Source organism: Lagopus muta, chromosome 1 (assembly GCF_023343835.1).
Source record: "Lagopus muta isolate bLagMut1 chromosome 1, bLagMut1 primary, whole genome shotgun sequence".
NCBI lineage: Eukaryota > Metazoa > Chordata > Aves > Galliformes > Phasianidae > Lagopus > Lagopus muta.
In genome coordinates, this window is record NC_064433.1 from 107,583,183 (window position 1) to 107,598,180 (window position 14,998).

The following is a 14,998-nucleotide window of genomic DNA, read 5'->3' on the forward strand; positions in this document are numbered from 1 at the left end:
CAAGTAAAGGAGGAAAGGAAAAGAAAAAACATGCACAACAGGACTAAAGTAAAGAAAATATGAATTAGTAATGATGAGTACACGAAAAAGAGACTACAGAACACAAAGAGAAGTCTTCCAAAGTTTAACCACATCATACATTTTCTGGGTCTGGGAAGGCAGGTTGGAAAAAAAGAGAAGAGGAAGAAAAGGAGAGGGAAAACAGTAAGTTGGTTTTGGCATTCCAAGACTCTTTTCAACACATGCAACAATCTTTTTCTCCACTACAATGAGTTATGTGTGTTTTTTTGAGGAGCTGATTTGACAAGCACCTCTTACGTTTATTCGAGCCTGGTACAGGACGACTCCAGCAGAGTTGTTGGCAGTACAGCGATAAACTCCACCATCTCGAACCTGAGTGTTAGAGATGTTCAGGTAACTGACCACATTCCCTTCAGAGGTGATAATCTGGCTGATACGATGACTGCCATCCTTCACAATGGGATCTTCATCCAGTGTCCAAGTGATGGTAGGCAAGGGGGTCCCCTTCACATTGCACATAAGGGAGACTGGCTCGCCCGGACTCACCACTTTCTCACTGAAGGCAGAAATGATTTTGGGAGTACCATCTGCCAAAGTAAGAAAAGGAAGAGAAGAATGCTTACATGCTGTAAAGCTGTTTCCTCTATCCTGAAGCTTGTCACAAGACAAAATCTTTTTTAGAAGACATGTAAATAACTGTATTCCTGGACATAAGTTTAATTATTGAGAGATGGAAACAAACTTTGGTAGATTACTTACGGAATTCTTTCCTTACTGAAAGTTTCTTTATCATCACTAAGAAACTCAATAGTGAATTCCACTCAGGAAAAACCACCTGAATGGAAGGATGGGGGCTCTGCAGGGCTATATGAACTGTCAGGTTCTTGCAGAGAGGTGTCAGTCATACACAGTTCACCAGTAATGACATGTAACAAACCGCTCACATGCTTTGAATTTTTCCTTTCCTGGTACATTTCATCTCCTTTAAAAGCTAAAGATGAATTCTGTCAATGAGCCAGGCATAACTTGCATAGGCTAATTTCACACAGCTGTGTCAATTCAGTTTAGTCCTGACCCACATTATCGCATTTAGAAAAGTACTGAATTAAGCTTTTCCTGAATAGAGGCAGCAAGTAACAATAGTGATGCCAATTTCTTTCTGTGGTCATTTTGTGTTGCAGATAAATAACCTTATGTGATGAGAATGTTCAAATAATTTTTCTTGTTATCTGTGTCACAATGTACTCATCCTCTACCAGACAAATGAATAAAGAGAATGCATGGAGACAGAAACTTTGAGGTTTTAAGTAGGAAGCAGGATTAAATAACCACCTACCCAGAGAGCTCAGAGGAATAACACTTAGGAATGATGACACTCTGCTATTAGTTAGAAAGTTCCTTCTGAAATCACGTATTGCATGCTCTCCCTTGAAAATTATACTTTCAAAGCCGTATCTATAAGGGATTTCAATATAATTGGGGGCAAAAGTGCAAGAGGCCACATGTCAAGAGCAGCGTGCAGAACACAGCAAGCATGCTAGAAGTTTGGACAGCAGTTTTGCCAGCTACTATCTGATTTTATAGAATCAAGAGGCAAGTAAGCTAACTTAATTGTCCTACACTGTTAGCATCTGCAAGAAACAGAAGGAAAAGGCTATTCATTACCTAGTGAGGGTCCAAAGACACATGAAAATACGTCTTGTATATGAAGCCCTTTATGGACAACTCCTTTCAGTTTCATACAGGCCGGAGGTTGCCAGAATAGGATTAACAAATCTCATGCTCTATTTGAGAGCACTATGTACTATATACTGCCTCCTTACAAACACTCTGCTATGTACTTACCCTCGTGTTTGAGGGGTTGAACCACAATAATACCTTTGGAAATCATAATTCTTACATTGCAATTTCAGTACAACATCACTCTGAGAAAATAGGCATGATAGATATAAAGCCAGCCTCAAAATATGCTGAGTCACAGTAAAATTAAAAATAGTGCCGAAATATTCCTTTGCTTTCCAAATAGTGAAAATCATAAGGTACTGCCATTCTCAGACTGCTGAAAGACCTCAGATAGGAAGAGGGCATTTTGTTTGGTTTGATTTCATAATTTTCTCCTCTTTCTTCCTGTCTTGTTTCTGTCCCATCAGTTGTGTGACAAGAGTTTTTATTTATTTATTTATTTATTTCCATCTCTGACTCTCTTCCTTTCCTTTGCTGTGTATTAGATACTGTCATCCCTCAGAAACAAAACAACAGCAATAGGAAAAAAGCTTTTTATCCTGAAAGGAAACTGTCACCAGACCAATAAATCTTTGAGTGTGCACACCATGTACCTCTGCCATCCCTCTGCTTCTTCTTCTTTTTTTTTTTTTAATTCAAGTGACAGGCTTTTTTTGGAGATGAAAGCAGACAGTATTTTCCCAGCAAGACCCGGGTGTCTTTGAAATCTTTCCTGCTGTTACTCTCTGATAACCTGCACTCTCTCGACACTGTGATAGATTATCAATACACTCTTTAGGCTTTGTTAGTCACAGGAGATGGTTGCCGAGGTAACTTGGTCCAGGCAGGTAATCTCCTCTTTTTTCTGTAAAGACTAAAAATAGTGTCCATGCCACAACTGCACTACATTCTCATTAATGAACTGGCTCTGTACAAACCGCCTGATTATCATGTGGAACACTGTGTCAGGTACTTAATATGATCTCTAGATCTTCAGCCAATATGCCCAACCAGAAATGCCATACCAGGAAGGAAATGTCTGGTCCTGAATAAGGATCGCTTATCACATGTCTTGTTGAAAAAGTAGTGTAAAAAAATCAACACCATCATCTCTAAAAAAAAAGGACAGTGAAGACTATTCAGGAGGGATATATTTTTCAAATCAATACCTTCCAACAGTTTTCTTCTCTTCAGAGTAGGGAGGCACAATAACATCTGCCGACAGCTCAAAGGTACCCTCTTCTCTTGTTTAGAGCCTCCAGTACTTCACTTTACAAAAGTGTTGCCAAAGACAACTTGTAAAACACGGAGATTAGAATCACTAAACAGGTAGTGACTCACCTTCTAATATTACTTGAACATAGTCTTGAGCGGACATCTTGTCCTTGCGCACAAAGCACTGGTATGCTCCACCATCACTCTTAGCCATGCCATCCATGATAAGGTTCTCCCGGTTGATCCCAGTGATCCGAACGTTGTTACCAGGGTTAATGATTTCACCATTACGGTACCATGAGAGCTCCTGGTCCTCGGTTCCTGTCACACTGCAGGACAAGGACACTTGACTACCAACACTGCTTTTTACTTTCCGTGGGCTGATTGTGGCTTTTAGTGGTTCTGCGGATTTAAACCAAAACAATGGAGAGGGAAAGGGAAATAGAGAACATTAAGTATACATCTACATTTACATGAGAGTAACACATTAACCCTCAGATAAGACAAACAACATAAATCACATCCATATCCTTCTGAAAAAAAAAAAAAAAAGCAGCAGTAAAACAAACTTTTAAAATCACCACAGATTATTGTGCTTGCTCTGAACAAGCATTTCCCCCAAGAACATCCATGACACAAAACGTAAGGATTAACCTACTTAACATATGATATAACCCCCTAGACTATGCCTAAATGAATGGTAGGAACAGATCTACTGAGTAACAGCATTGTTGCTAAGTGGCAATCAATAGTACTACATCTTTTGGAAGGGCAGGATGTTACTTTGGATTAGTTCAGTGTGGACTTTCGTACTGGTGTATTAGATGCATTTCTGAAGATCATCTTCTGGTTTCATTTCCTCCAAAAGGAACATAGTTAAGAATACCTAATGTGAACAATTGTTGTAAATGACAATTACAGTACCAGATTTGTTTTTAACAGTGGAAGTACTTACTGAAATGTTAACAACAGATGCAGTCATAAACATGTGTGGGATCTATCCTCATGTAAATGCCTCTTTGTGTGGGCTCACTAAATTTTCTGCTTTAACACTGAAAGACTGCAGTATTTTCAAGTCAGTCTTAAAATGGAGTAGAACCTAGTTAATAATACGTGTTTTATATTGCAACAAAAGAGGATGAAAAGATTTGAAAAAAAGTCATAAATGTACATGTGATATTTATCCCATTTTTAATAGTTACCAACACTCCTGAATGCAGAGTTTATCTCATGTTTTGTGTATTTTGGTTCATCCTTATAAAGATAATGGACTTTTGTGAAATACATATTCATATTAGCTTCTTGTGTAGGTTCAGTACTACCTCTGCCACTAAGAAAAAAATGTGCAACATATTTCCTTTTTTAAGTTGTGGATAATCAACACTGATGTCACCTCTCATAATAAATATGTACTATTCTTTTTTTTTTTTTTTTTGCCAACTTACATATACACACATGCATGTATATTCCTACATTAAAAAAATCCACAACCAAATCATTCACTTTACAGAACATTTTATAACACAGAAGTTGCAATAAATCTTTACTGCTTCTCCAATATATATTGCCAAAAATTACTGATCTGCCGTGAACAGAGGCCTGGAAAAACACACACGTGCCAATGACTTCCATCCTTCCAGATCATAGACTCTTATGTAACAGTCTTTTTGTCCAATAATCAATAGCTAATCTGTGATCACATGCGTGTTACAATCACTGAACATTTACTATAAGCAGGTCAGAAAGGCTCAAAACTGTGAACAGCCCAGTAGTACCACCAACATCTTACAGATTCAAGAAAGTGATGAGTATCTTCCGTTACACAGAAGAATAACACTGTTTTCCCCAAGTCTTTCTTCCTGCCAACCTTATAAGAGGATATCTACTTGCTGATCAGTGAGTCCATATGTAAAACACATCACTAGCATCTAGGTATACTTTCAGTACCACCAGCAACTCCATCACAATGTGTTTCTAAAAGTTTTAATTTTGTGTCATACTGACATAACGACAAACTGAATTTTAATGCATAAGCTCATTAGTTATAACTCACAAATTTTTGATTTTTAATCTTTGTTTTATTCTGCCCAAATCCATCATGTGTAATTATTGGTGAAGACATTTTAATGGTCTGAACTGTTCTTTTTTTCCCGTTTGCTAGTTGTGCTACACAGGTGGAAATGTTAGTTCACAAAGTGTAATTTCTATTCCAGGAAATCATTTCTTTTTAACAATAGAAGAATAACACTTTTCCAGTGCAGTGCTTCTGAGTAATAATTATCTTTGCTAGAATTTGTGAAACATTCAGAATATTCACACATGAATACTCAACTAAGAGGAGGTATGAGTATTCAATATTACTGAACAGCATGAGTCATGGCAACAAGAGTTTGGTAGCTTTATTCATGAGAACATTTGCAATTTCTTTTTAAGCATCCAATTGAAGATTCTAAATTACATATCCTCTGTGTGATAAATTATATAGCTACATTATAAATTGCATCTATTTGCACTTCTGATCGCTCAATTGTCCAACTAACTCGTCTCCCCAGAGTCTAATATCTAACGTTGCAAAATTCTGAGAAGTTTAAGCATTGCTAAGGTAAAGTAACAAAATGGAAGGTACAAAAAGATATAGCAACATCTTCCCACATGCAAATGTCCAGGCAAGAAGCAGTGCAAGAGCTTCAGTCAGTCACAAAACTTACGTTTTACATATAGTCGCCCTATCATCTCGGCAGTACCATAGTTGTTCCACACCTCGCAGACATAGTTGCCAGAGTCTGAGGGACGCGTGTTCTCTATCAGCAGACCTGTAACTGTCTGCCGAAACCTGCTGTCAGGCTCCCAGGGAACGTTGTCCTTCAGCCAACGATACTTTGGTGTGGGGTGCCCTGATGCTTTGCAAGGCAGCTCCACTCGCTGTCCTGCCATGGCTTTACGGTGGTCAAACCCATCTAGAATAGATGGAGCTGAATTCGCTGGATCTGAAAGAACAGAGATTTTCAAGGGGAACATTCGAATTATTGCATTTACTAAGTAGTATGTCAATATTTATTCTCCTGGCTTTTTGACTCTCTAACCCAGTGTTTTATGTACTACAGTTTGGTACTGTGCCCCAGCCATCAACCTGAAATATCTCAATGGTGATGGCTGGGATCCAGAAGCACATACTACTAAAACACCTTATGACTACTAGGAAATCTTCCTACTGGATTTTTTCCAGGTGGCAACCATTTCTCTGATCATCCTTCATATCCTCTACGAGAAGAATGAAGAGCCAAAAATGTGTTGCCTGACCAATTACTACAGTTATCCCTCCACTACTTGATTAGAGTGAAGCCAACACTCCCCATATTTCTCGGTGGTCTGAAGGCTTTAAATTAAAGGCACAGTTGTCTACATGTATGCGTGATTACAGTTTGTCCTTTTAGTAGTCGTTGACTTAACTGGCTCAGGTACTGCTCACAAGGAAGCTGCAGCAGATCCTTATCAGGAGATGAAGAGATTAAATGAGCAATCTGTACTAAATTCAAGCTATACTGTATAATTGCTGCCTAAGATAGGTAGTTTAAAATCTTAGCTGTATCTACATGAACTCATCTCATGTATGCATCTTCCACAGACCTGGGAGGATACACTTGAGAGCCAAATATCTATACTGCATTAGTTAGAGGCACTATGCATGTTATTCTGTCAATCTAGAAACTCAAATTTTGATGCTAAATGGATGGGCTAAGTAAATTTTGTGTGGATAGCTAAGTAAAATTCCAAATGCTGAGTTCAATTAAAGAATAATGGAAGATTTTTTTCTGTTCTGTAGTTGAGCCATTAAGGGCAACAGCACATTCAGTTTACAGTAACTTACTGCCTGTCTCATCAGAAATATGTCAGCCAGTAGTTAAACAGACGAATTTGCATGCATCAGTAGCCACTGGGTTCATATTTGGCATGGAGGAATTTATTTTTTAGCTTGCCGTGCTGTTTATGTCTGGCTTAGTGAAGGAACATGCTGCCAAGATGCTATTGGAAAGGCCAATGTCAATTTGACTAATTGATTAGCCAGCTCCTTTTTCCCCTTTGGGATCATGAGGCATCTATGCTTTCTGTGCACAGATTTCTCTATGTAGCCTGAGGAATTAACTCCATAAAAATGTAACTATGTGTGGAATTACAGCTATGGCTGTTAGCAAGAATGCATCTACATAAAAACAGCTTCTTTAGTTGAAAATTACAATTAAATAATGAAAAAGTAAAACTGACTTTTAGAGTTATTGCCTGTACATTACTACTCAAAACTCCCAGTATCGTTGTATTATCCCAGCATGTTTTTAATTTCAAAAGACTGTGTGGAGGACATATGTGGTTCCATTTGCAACTTCTTAAGTATGAATATATGAAGTACCACACAGACTTCAAAAGAGGGTAGAGGTCACCAGGGGAAAAACTAAGGAAACAGTAAGGAAAAGATGTGGCTAACAAACACCATGTGTTGACAGTTTCCCAGTTTTCTGCAGAGAACCACACTTGCTTCAATGCCAGGCCCAGGTAAAGTGTGACTTTACCTTGAATGAGAAGCTGGTGATGGCAGCAAAGCAGCATGCCTGGCTCCCACACCGAGGCAGAAGCCAGGAAGGCCATCTAAGCTGCCTCAGGAGGTGGGGACAATGGCAGTAGCTGCCATGGGAAGCATGTCCTGTCTCTGCAACTACCATTTCTTCCCTTTCAAGAGAAACCCACCCATCCTCAGGTCATCTTTTCCAAATTAATATCATTTTGTTTTTTCAAAAATCCCCAAAAATCCTCAAGAACACCCATCTGCAGAAAAGCTGAACTAAGATTTGCCTATGTTCTTTCAAAGCTTTGAGACGGATTTTATAGAGAAGATATTTCAAATATATTAATGGAAGCACAAAATATAACTCAGGTGACTTGCTTTCTTACACTGTCTTCTTATATACTTAAATAGATGATTAAAACATCTCTTTAGGATGTTCGTGGAAGAGACTTCTGGTTAGAACTCATACATAACATATATTCTAGTTAAGTAAATAAAAAGAAAAGAAAAGCACAAAAGAAATGCCAGGATTCACAAACAATTATCTCCAGTGAGGCAAAGGTAAAGTAATATATCCCAATTACAATATCTGATATGGGCTGTTTTGAATGATTTCTTTTTACTGTGCTTCAACACTCAGCAGCAAATAACTTCTGGCAAGGACAAGGGGGAAGAAAAATGAGGCAAAATACTGTTATACATGCTAAAATGTTCTCCTTTGCATCTTTTCTTAAGGATAAAGCAAGAAATTCATTATGCTTTCAATATCATGGGGCTGGTTTTTGAGTGGTTTTTTTTTTTTTTTTTTTTTTTTTTTTTTTTTTTTTTTTTTTTTTTGAGGGTGGAAGGTTAGAAGGAGTTCAAGAGTTCAGGCTTCATGGCTGGACAAGATTATTTTTGGAAATGCACACTATAATGGGCATTAGAGGAATATTCTTTAGCACATTATTTGTCTTGGGTTTTATTTTGAAAGCCACATGATTTCAAAGATATGTTCTTACTGCCAATGCAATTCAGAATTCTGCTTTAGACATAGGCATACTAATTATCCAGATGTGTATTTTCTCTTATATACACATTCTCTTCTTCACTCTTTCAAACAGTCAATAAGCTTAATACTTCACTACAAAATATGGCCATAAGAATGAAATCAATATCCACAAAAATATTTAATCTCCAATTAAGCTAAGAATATTTATGGCTGTAAAAGGCAGGGAAAAATTTACATTTGAAATGTAAAAGGCAGGGAAAAAATCACAAGGTCCACTATGTTCATGGATTCTCTGATCTCAGTTCTTTAAGGACTCGCTACTTTACAACATAATAAATTCCACTAAAGATAACCAAACCAAACCTGTTAGAGAAGTATTAAGAGTCAAACTCTGCTCATAATTGCTATCCAGAGCTCAGCATAGCTCTAATGAATTATAATTAATCCCACGGAATTCAAAAAGGCAATCATTGTACACAGGTAACATTTCTTATTTTGTTTTTGTCTGTTGAGGGGACCAGAAGAGGCAAGTCCGGAGAGGGCAAGTCTTTTAGAGTGCTTATTATGAATTATAAACAATATTGAGCTTTCAGTTCTTTCCTCTTTTTCAGTGAAATAACTAAAATTTTCCTATGGTAACCAAGGTACAAGCCTAATTTTATTTATGTTACCACTGGCTCATCCGTAGTATGATTTTATACAGAAGCAGACCATATTATGGAGCCAGCTAGAAGGACAGGACCCTGCCTATTCTTGTAAGACCAAAGCAGGAAGACTGCTCTGCAGAAGAAAAAAAATTCTTTATCTGCCTGCGAAAAGGAAAAGCCAGAGTTTTGGCCACCAGAGACAGACATCAAGAAAGAAAGGATCTGAATGGTAAGTGATACTAACCTGTTCAATCACACTATTTTTAGCATTAGCATCTTTAAGTACTAATTTATGTGTTCAGAAGACTCCAAAATATTTCGGCAATGTTCATACTGGAGAAGGGCAGGAGGTGTATTACTTATACAAGTCCTTGTGCTCACCTCTGACTCCCTTAGGGCTCTCAAGGTAGATGATAGAGTTGAGACCTAATTACTGGGTTTGTTTGTTTTCTGATAAAAAGACTAAAAAAGAAGAGGATAACATCAAAAGGAGAATGCCACAGTGTTAGGTTATGAAGGTCCTCAGTTCCAGACAGGTAACTCTTAGAGAAACTCCCAACGGAGAGCCACAAATACGATTAGGGTTCAGGAGCATGGCCCTTATGAGGGTGAGCTGAGAGATCTGGGACTGTTCAGACTAGGGAAGAGAGGGCTGATGGGATTTTATCAGTGCTTGTAAATATCTAATAGGTGGGAGCCAAGTGGCTGGGGCCAGGCTCTTTTAATTGGTGGACAGAGATAGGACAGTGGGCTCAAAATGGAGCACAGGAAGTTCAATCTGAACTTGTGAAAAGAAAAAACTTTACTTTGAGGGTCTCAGAGCACTGTAACAAGCTGCCCAGAGAGGCAGTGGAGTCTCCTTCTCTGGAGATTGTAAAAAACCACCTGGGTAATTTCCAGTGCAAGATAATTTAGGGAACCTTCTTTAGCAGGTGGTTGGCTTTGGTGATCTCCAGAGGTCCCTTCCAATCCCTACAATTCTGTGATACTCTGGTGGAACAGTAGGATTTAGTTATAAGTGAAAAGGAGAAAAAACCTCTATGAGGCATTCAACATGATGGTGGACTTGTCTTCTGCAATAGAAGAGAGAGAGGAGAGAGTCTACTGTCAGCTGACTTTGTGGATCAGAGAATGAAACTGCAGATTTGTGCACATGCAAATACAGTCACAGGCATCTAGCAGATGTGGAAGATGGAGAAGAGCTATTTGTATACAGATGTATTTGAGAGTAAGTTGCAAACTCATGCCTAGGGGCTGCTCCTCCTTCTCACCTCATCCACAAAAGGCACCTTCTCTCACTCAGAAAAAATGAGAAGGGGAAATTGAAGAAATATCATATTGACAACTCAAGTGTTTTGCTGTGGGAGGGACAGGGTGATCCTTCTTCACACACATGACAATCAGTAGATGATTTAAGTTTAGAAGAAAATGTGAAAACACCTCAGTTACCTTCAAATTTTCCTGTTGCATTAGGCCATTTGCCCATAACAGCCTCCCACCAGCCCTCCTGTTTATCTGCAGTACCCTGAGCGTCCTGAGCCTAGTCACATTTCTGTTCTGGCTGGAGACTCCTGGCAGCAGGAGAAAACACTATTTGCACTGGGGAAGGAGCATTTGAAATGAAAAGGAAGGCTGAAATGCACCTCAGCTAACCTGAGATGCCTGCAGCAGAAATACCTACAGCTGAGCTAAATGACCTGAGCTCTTGCTGTGATTAACAGAGAGAAATAGGCACCATGGGGCGATTCATCTCACCCCAATAGGGGCAGTTGAAGCAGGCCAGACACATTACCACTTAAAGGGTCTGCATGTCTGCATCCCCTTCTGTTTCAAAAGGGAGGTTAAGGGGACTAGATACTTTCACATTGAATGTCTACCTTTAATGGGATAAATCCCATCCACAGGCCTTTCACAAAGCACTCTAAGCCTACTAAAACTCACTGTACTAAGTGCCAAAGCGAAGGTGTACACTATCTGCCCTTTGGAAATATCTACTAATGGTAGGAAAACAGAAAAAATAAAAAGGATTTTAAAACAGAGAGAAGCAATAACCTCACAGTGGTCCAACTCTACCTTCCTTTTGATAGAAAACTTGGTTGTTGGTGCATATGGGCACAACATCATGCCTTGCCAGTTCAGCATACTAGAGATAGGCATATACAGTACTTACTTCAACACAATATTTATAAGGCAGTACCTGATACAAAAAGTCTTGCACTGTTGCTTTGTCGTGTTTCTCCAGTGTATCTGTGCCTTGTGATACATCGGTAGTTGTACAGTCCATCTTCATTCTGTACGTCTAAAATATACAAGGCTCCCGTGGATGTGATGAGAAATCTAGGTCCTGAAACACACAAGAATTCGCAGCACTTAAAATATCTACAAGTTGTTAATGTGTTCTGCTTCCTCGCACTGGAGGAGGGAAGATGCAGGCTAGAGTGTTCTGAAGATTTCGTTGCCAGAGTCTAGAAACAAGAAAAGCCTACTAGGTCTGCTCACTGCAAATGCTTATAGAGATATGAATACCCATACTTCTTACTAAAAAGAAAAGGATCTGTAAGAAAAACATGGGGAATGAAAAAAAAAAAGAAGGGTATTCTGGTACATATCACAATTACAAAACAGCATCCAAGAGGTATCTGAAATAGAATATAGAGTAAAAAATTGAAGCCACCTTAATTTACACGGTAGAGTGCTATGGTAACGTACTATAAGAAATGTACACATTAGAAGAATTGCAGTCTGTAATTAGAGTAGCACAATGTAAGCAGGTACAGAGGCTCTGCATCTGAAAGAAGGGCTTTAAAAAACCATACGATAATGGAATGTGTAATCTAATAATCCAGGAGTTTGTTTTACTTTTGTTGTTGTTGTTGTTTGTTTAAATCCTACACAGAGAGGTTTATTTTGGGAAGAAGAACAAGTCCAGGAAGACAGTTGCCTCTTAAAATTGAACAAGGCTGATATGTTCAGGGCCAGCATTTTTCCCAGTGCTCATTCATAATGAAAATAACGTACCTGAAATTCTCAGCAAAATACATATTTTTTATGATTGACTCCAGAACATGTGGAAAATGTCATGGTACATATGTACACACCTGCAGTTTGGATCATTTGACAGCTTCACAGTACATCTGTTCTGTTGTAGATGCCTGTTCTAAGGTCAAGGACACAAAAAAGCCAACCTCTACATTTGCTCTAAAGCTTCTCCCATACTAGGACATGTGGAAAATCATGTGGTTGGAATGCATTGCAAACCTAAGCCTCACAACTGACCACTTCCTTCTTTTAAAAAATATGGAAGTCTAAGCTATGTATGGTTTTCTAAAACTTTCACACTATTATAAAATATCTGTCTTCCAAACTAAGGGAGAGAATACACAAAGATGAAACACATATTCAGTAATATGCAGTAAGGAATATTTCTTTCTCTTCAGTGCTCCATTTGAGCAGTGACTTCTTAATAATTGAGTGTAGTCAAGGTGCTTGCTGACAATTGCATCAGTGGGAAAGTAATCTGGCAGATAAAAGACAGAAAGGAAATGGCATCATTATGGAAAGCAATCTCCTTTAAATCACAGTCTAAAAGAAGAGGAAAAAAACACCTTAGGACAAGACTGACCCTTAAAACACAGAATACTGAATAAAGCAACCTCAGCCCACCTCTCTCACTGTATGCATACTGAATTATAAAATAGCCATGCCTGTGACCTGTCTTGGTTGATCCTGTTCTCCTCAAAGTCAAGGAACAAGCATTGAAGCAGTCAGGTCACACCATTGGAAAAGCACATGCCACGCTGCACATACTCTTTTAAAGTACCTGGTTTGTTCTAACAGCCTGTACCATTAATAAGAAATGGATTAATAAAACAAATCCATGGCACGACAGAATGAAGATGCTGAGCTACTAAGTGCTACCAAGGGGCTGAGGTGGGTGAGAGCAGACCTGAGGGAAAACTTGAAGGCAACAGCACTTTCCCCAACCATGAGCTGTCAGTGGATAGTAATACTGCATTCCTGCCTAGGGGAGTGAGTTACTGACTGGGAGGTTGTTCCCTCTTATATACAGACCATATTGATATAATTTGCCCTGAAAATTTGAGTGCTAGCAAAACGGAAAGCTTATGTTTCAGCATATTACTTGGAAATAAATGTTTGGTTGAGCATAGTAGAAGAAGCATGTGAGTAGGTAATATTTTTTGTTTCACAGCCAGGTGTCTGAAGTGCAGCATTGTAGAGGTTACAAGAGAAAAGCAAAGTTATCCTGCATTTTATCTTAGAATATGTTCTGATCTAATATATTGAGGAAAACAATATGTACCATTAATAGATTTATTAACAAAACGTTCTACGAAGCTTCTGAATTACTAACAAGTTGTTTATTTTCCAGTCTGAAAAATATCTTGGCTTGACCAAAAATATTAATCACATTTTCTACAAATGACTGGCAGCTAACAGCTACTAGCAACCAGAAAACATCTGGACCACAAGATTGCAGGCAATTGGCTAGTGCATCCCACAGCCATCATGGAACTGCTCTTTAGCCCCCATCAGTCATACAGCCCAGTTTCAAATCCACAGCTGATGATAATTCTACCTCCTCTTATGGAGGCAGCATTGTGTCAATTAACAAAGAGGCAATAGTACCTGATGGTCAGAGAATACATTTATTTTTGGTGATTCTCACAGTACAATTTCTAAACATAGCATACCTTGTGCAGAGCGTTTTTTAGTTTTCAGTTACTCAAACATAATCACTCAGCCTATTTCACCTCTTCTCCTCATCACATACGTACCCTCTATCTGTATCCTTTACAAGGTTCACCACTATTTCTATATAAGAAACAATATTTGGAGCTATGGTGTGAAAACCCTGGGTTATTTGATTCTTGTGTCACATGCAGATTCTGCACAGCTAAATATTCAAAAAGCAAATCTACCAAGAAACATATTACAAGGACTAAAGATAATTAAAACATAGTTGTCCCCTTTGGTCTACCTTCAGCATAAAATCACAGTTTCTGGAGACAGGAATCACAATTAGGGACTTTACTAGGGGGTTAATGCTGGGTATTCAGCAAAGGCAATCTCTTCTTGCTTCTCCTTCCAGCTGTGTGAGCATTACATAGCACTGTATTTCAGGCAGCACAGCCACGTCAACTGTGTGCTTGCCCACAGCAATGCCACTTGCCTGGCAGGGCTGCCAAACAGGAGCTGTACATATGATGCAGACATTCTCTGGAGCCCAATCAAGACTCAGATCAGATTTTTTAAGCTGGGGTGGATATGAGTGGAGAGACTGCTCAGGTGATTTAACATCACAGGACCAGGAATACATGTAAGTTAAGAAGGTGCTAGTGAAATGATTGCAGTATGTCTGGTCCCTCCAGTAAACCTGCACAGATTTTGCATTTGTATCAAGCAGCTGGAACCAAAACAGCTGGGAAGTAGAAATGAGCCTATTGTAAAATGGCTTCACGCAACTTTCTTTTCCTGGGCTCCAATTTCAGCTTTGCTAAATAAACATAATTCCAGTTTACACTAATGGAGGTCCCTAGTAGGCACAAGTTTAAGATTGCACAAACATGTCCAAAGCTTAAAAATGAATTCCATTCTCCATGCTTTTCTAAAACGTGCAAAATTTTCAGTTACATATAGCCTATACAGGCTATCACCAGTAACTCTTAGGATAAGCTTCTCACAAAGGATCAAACCATGACTTCCCTTTTAAGTGCTAAAAGTACACTTCCTCAGTACCTCAACACAGCAAACATTGCTCTCACGAATGCTTACATTGGAATCTGAACTCAGGAAACACACAGAGTGGCTACCGCCATGCTGAAG

General features: G+C 38.8%; 1 protein-coding gene across 6 annotated transcripts in view; it reads right to left on the reverse strand.

Moving 5' to 3' along the window:
- The window catches only part of DSCAM (DS cell adhesion molecule), a 461,629-nt gene that overhangs the window by 167,979 nt on the left and 278,652 nt on the right, over positions 1-14,998 (reverse strand). For all 6 annotated transcript variants that reach the window (XM_048966682.1, XM_048966667.1, XM_048966692.1 and 3 more), the window contains 4 exons: positions 11,352-11,498; positions 5,667-5,945; positions 3,085-3,360; positions 312-608 (listed from right to left, as the gene is read on the reverse strand). In XM_048966682.1, the coding sequence (XP_048822639.1) occupies positions 312-608; positions 3,085-3,360; positions 5,667-5,945; positions 11,352-11,498 (999 nt within the window). The remainder of the gene's footprint in view (positions 1-311; positions 609-3,084; positions 3,361-5,666; positions 5,946-11,351; positions 11,499-14,998) is intronic.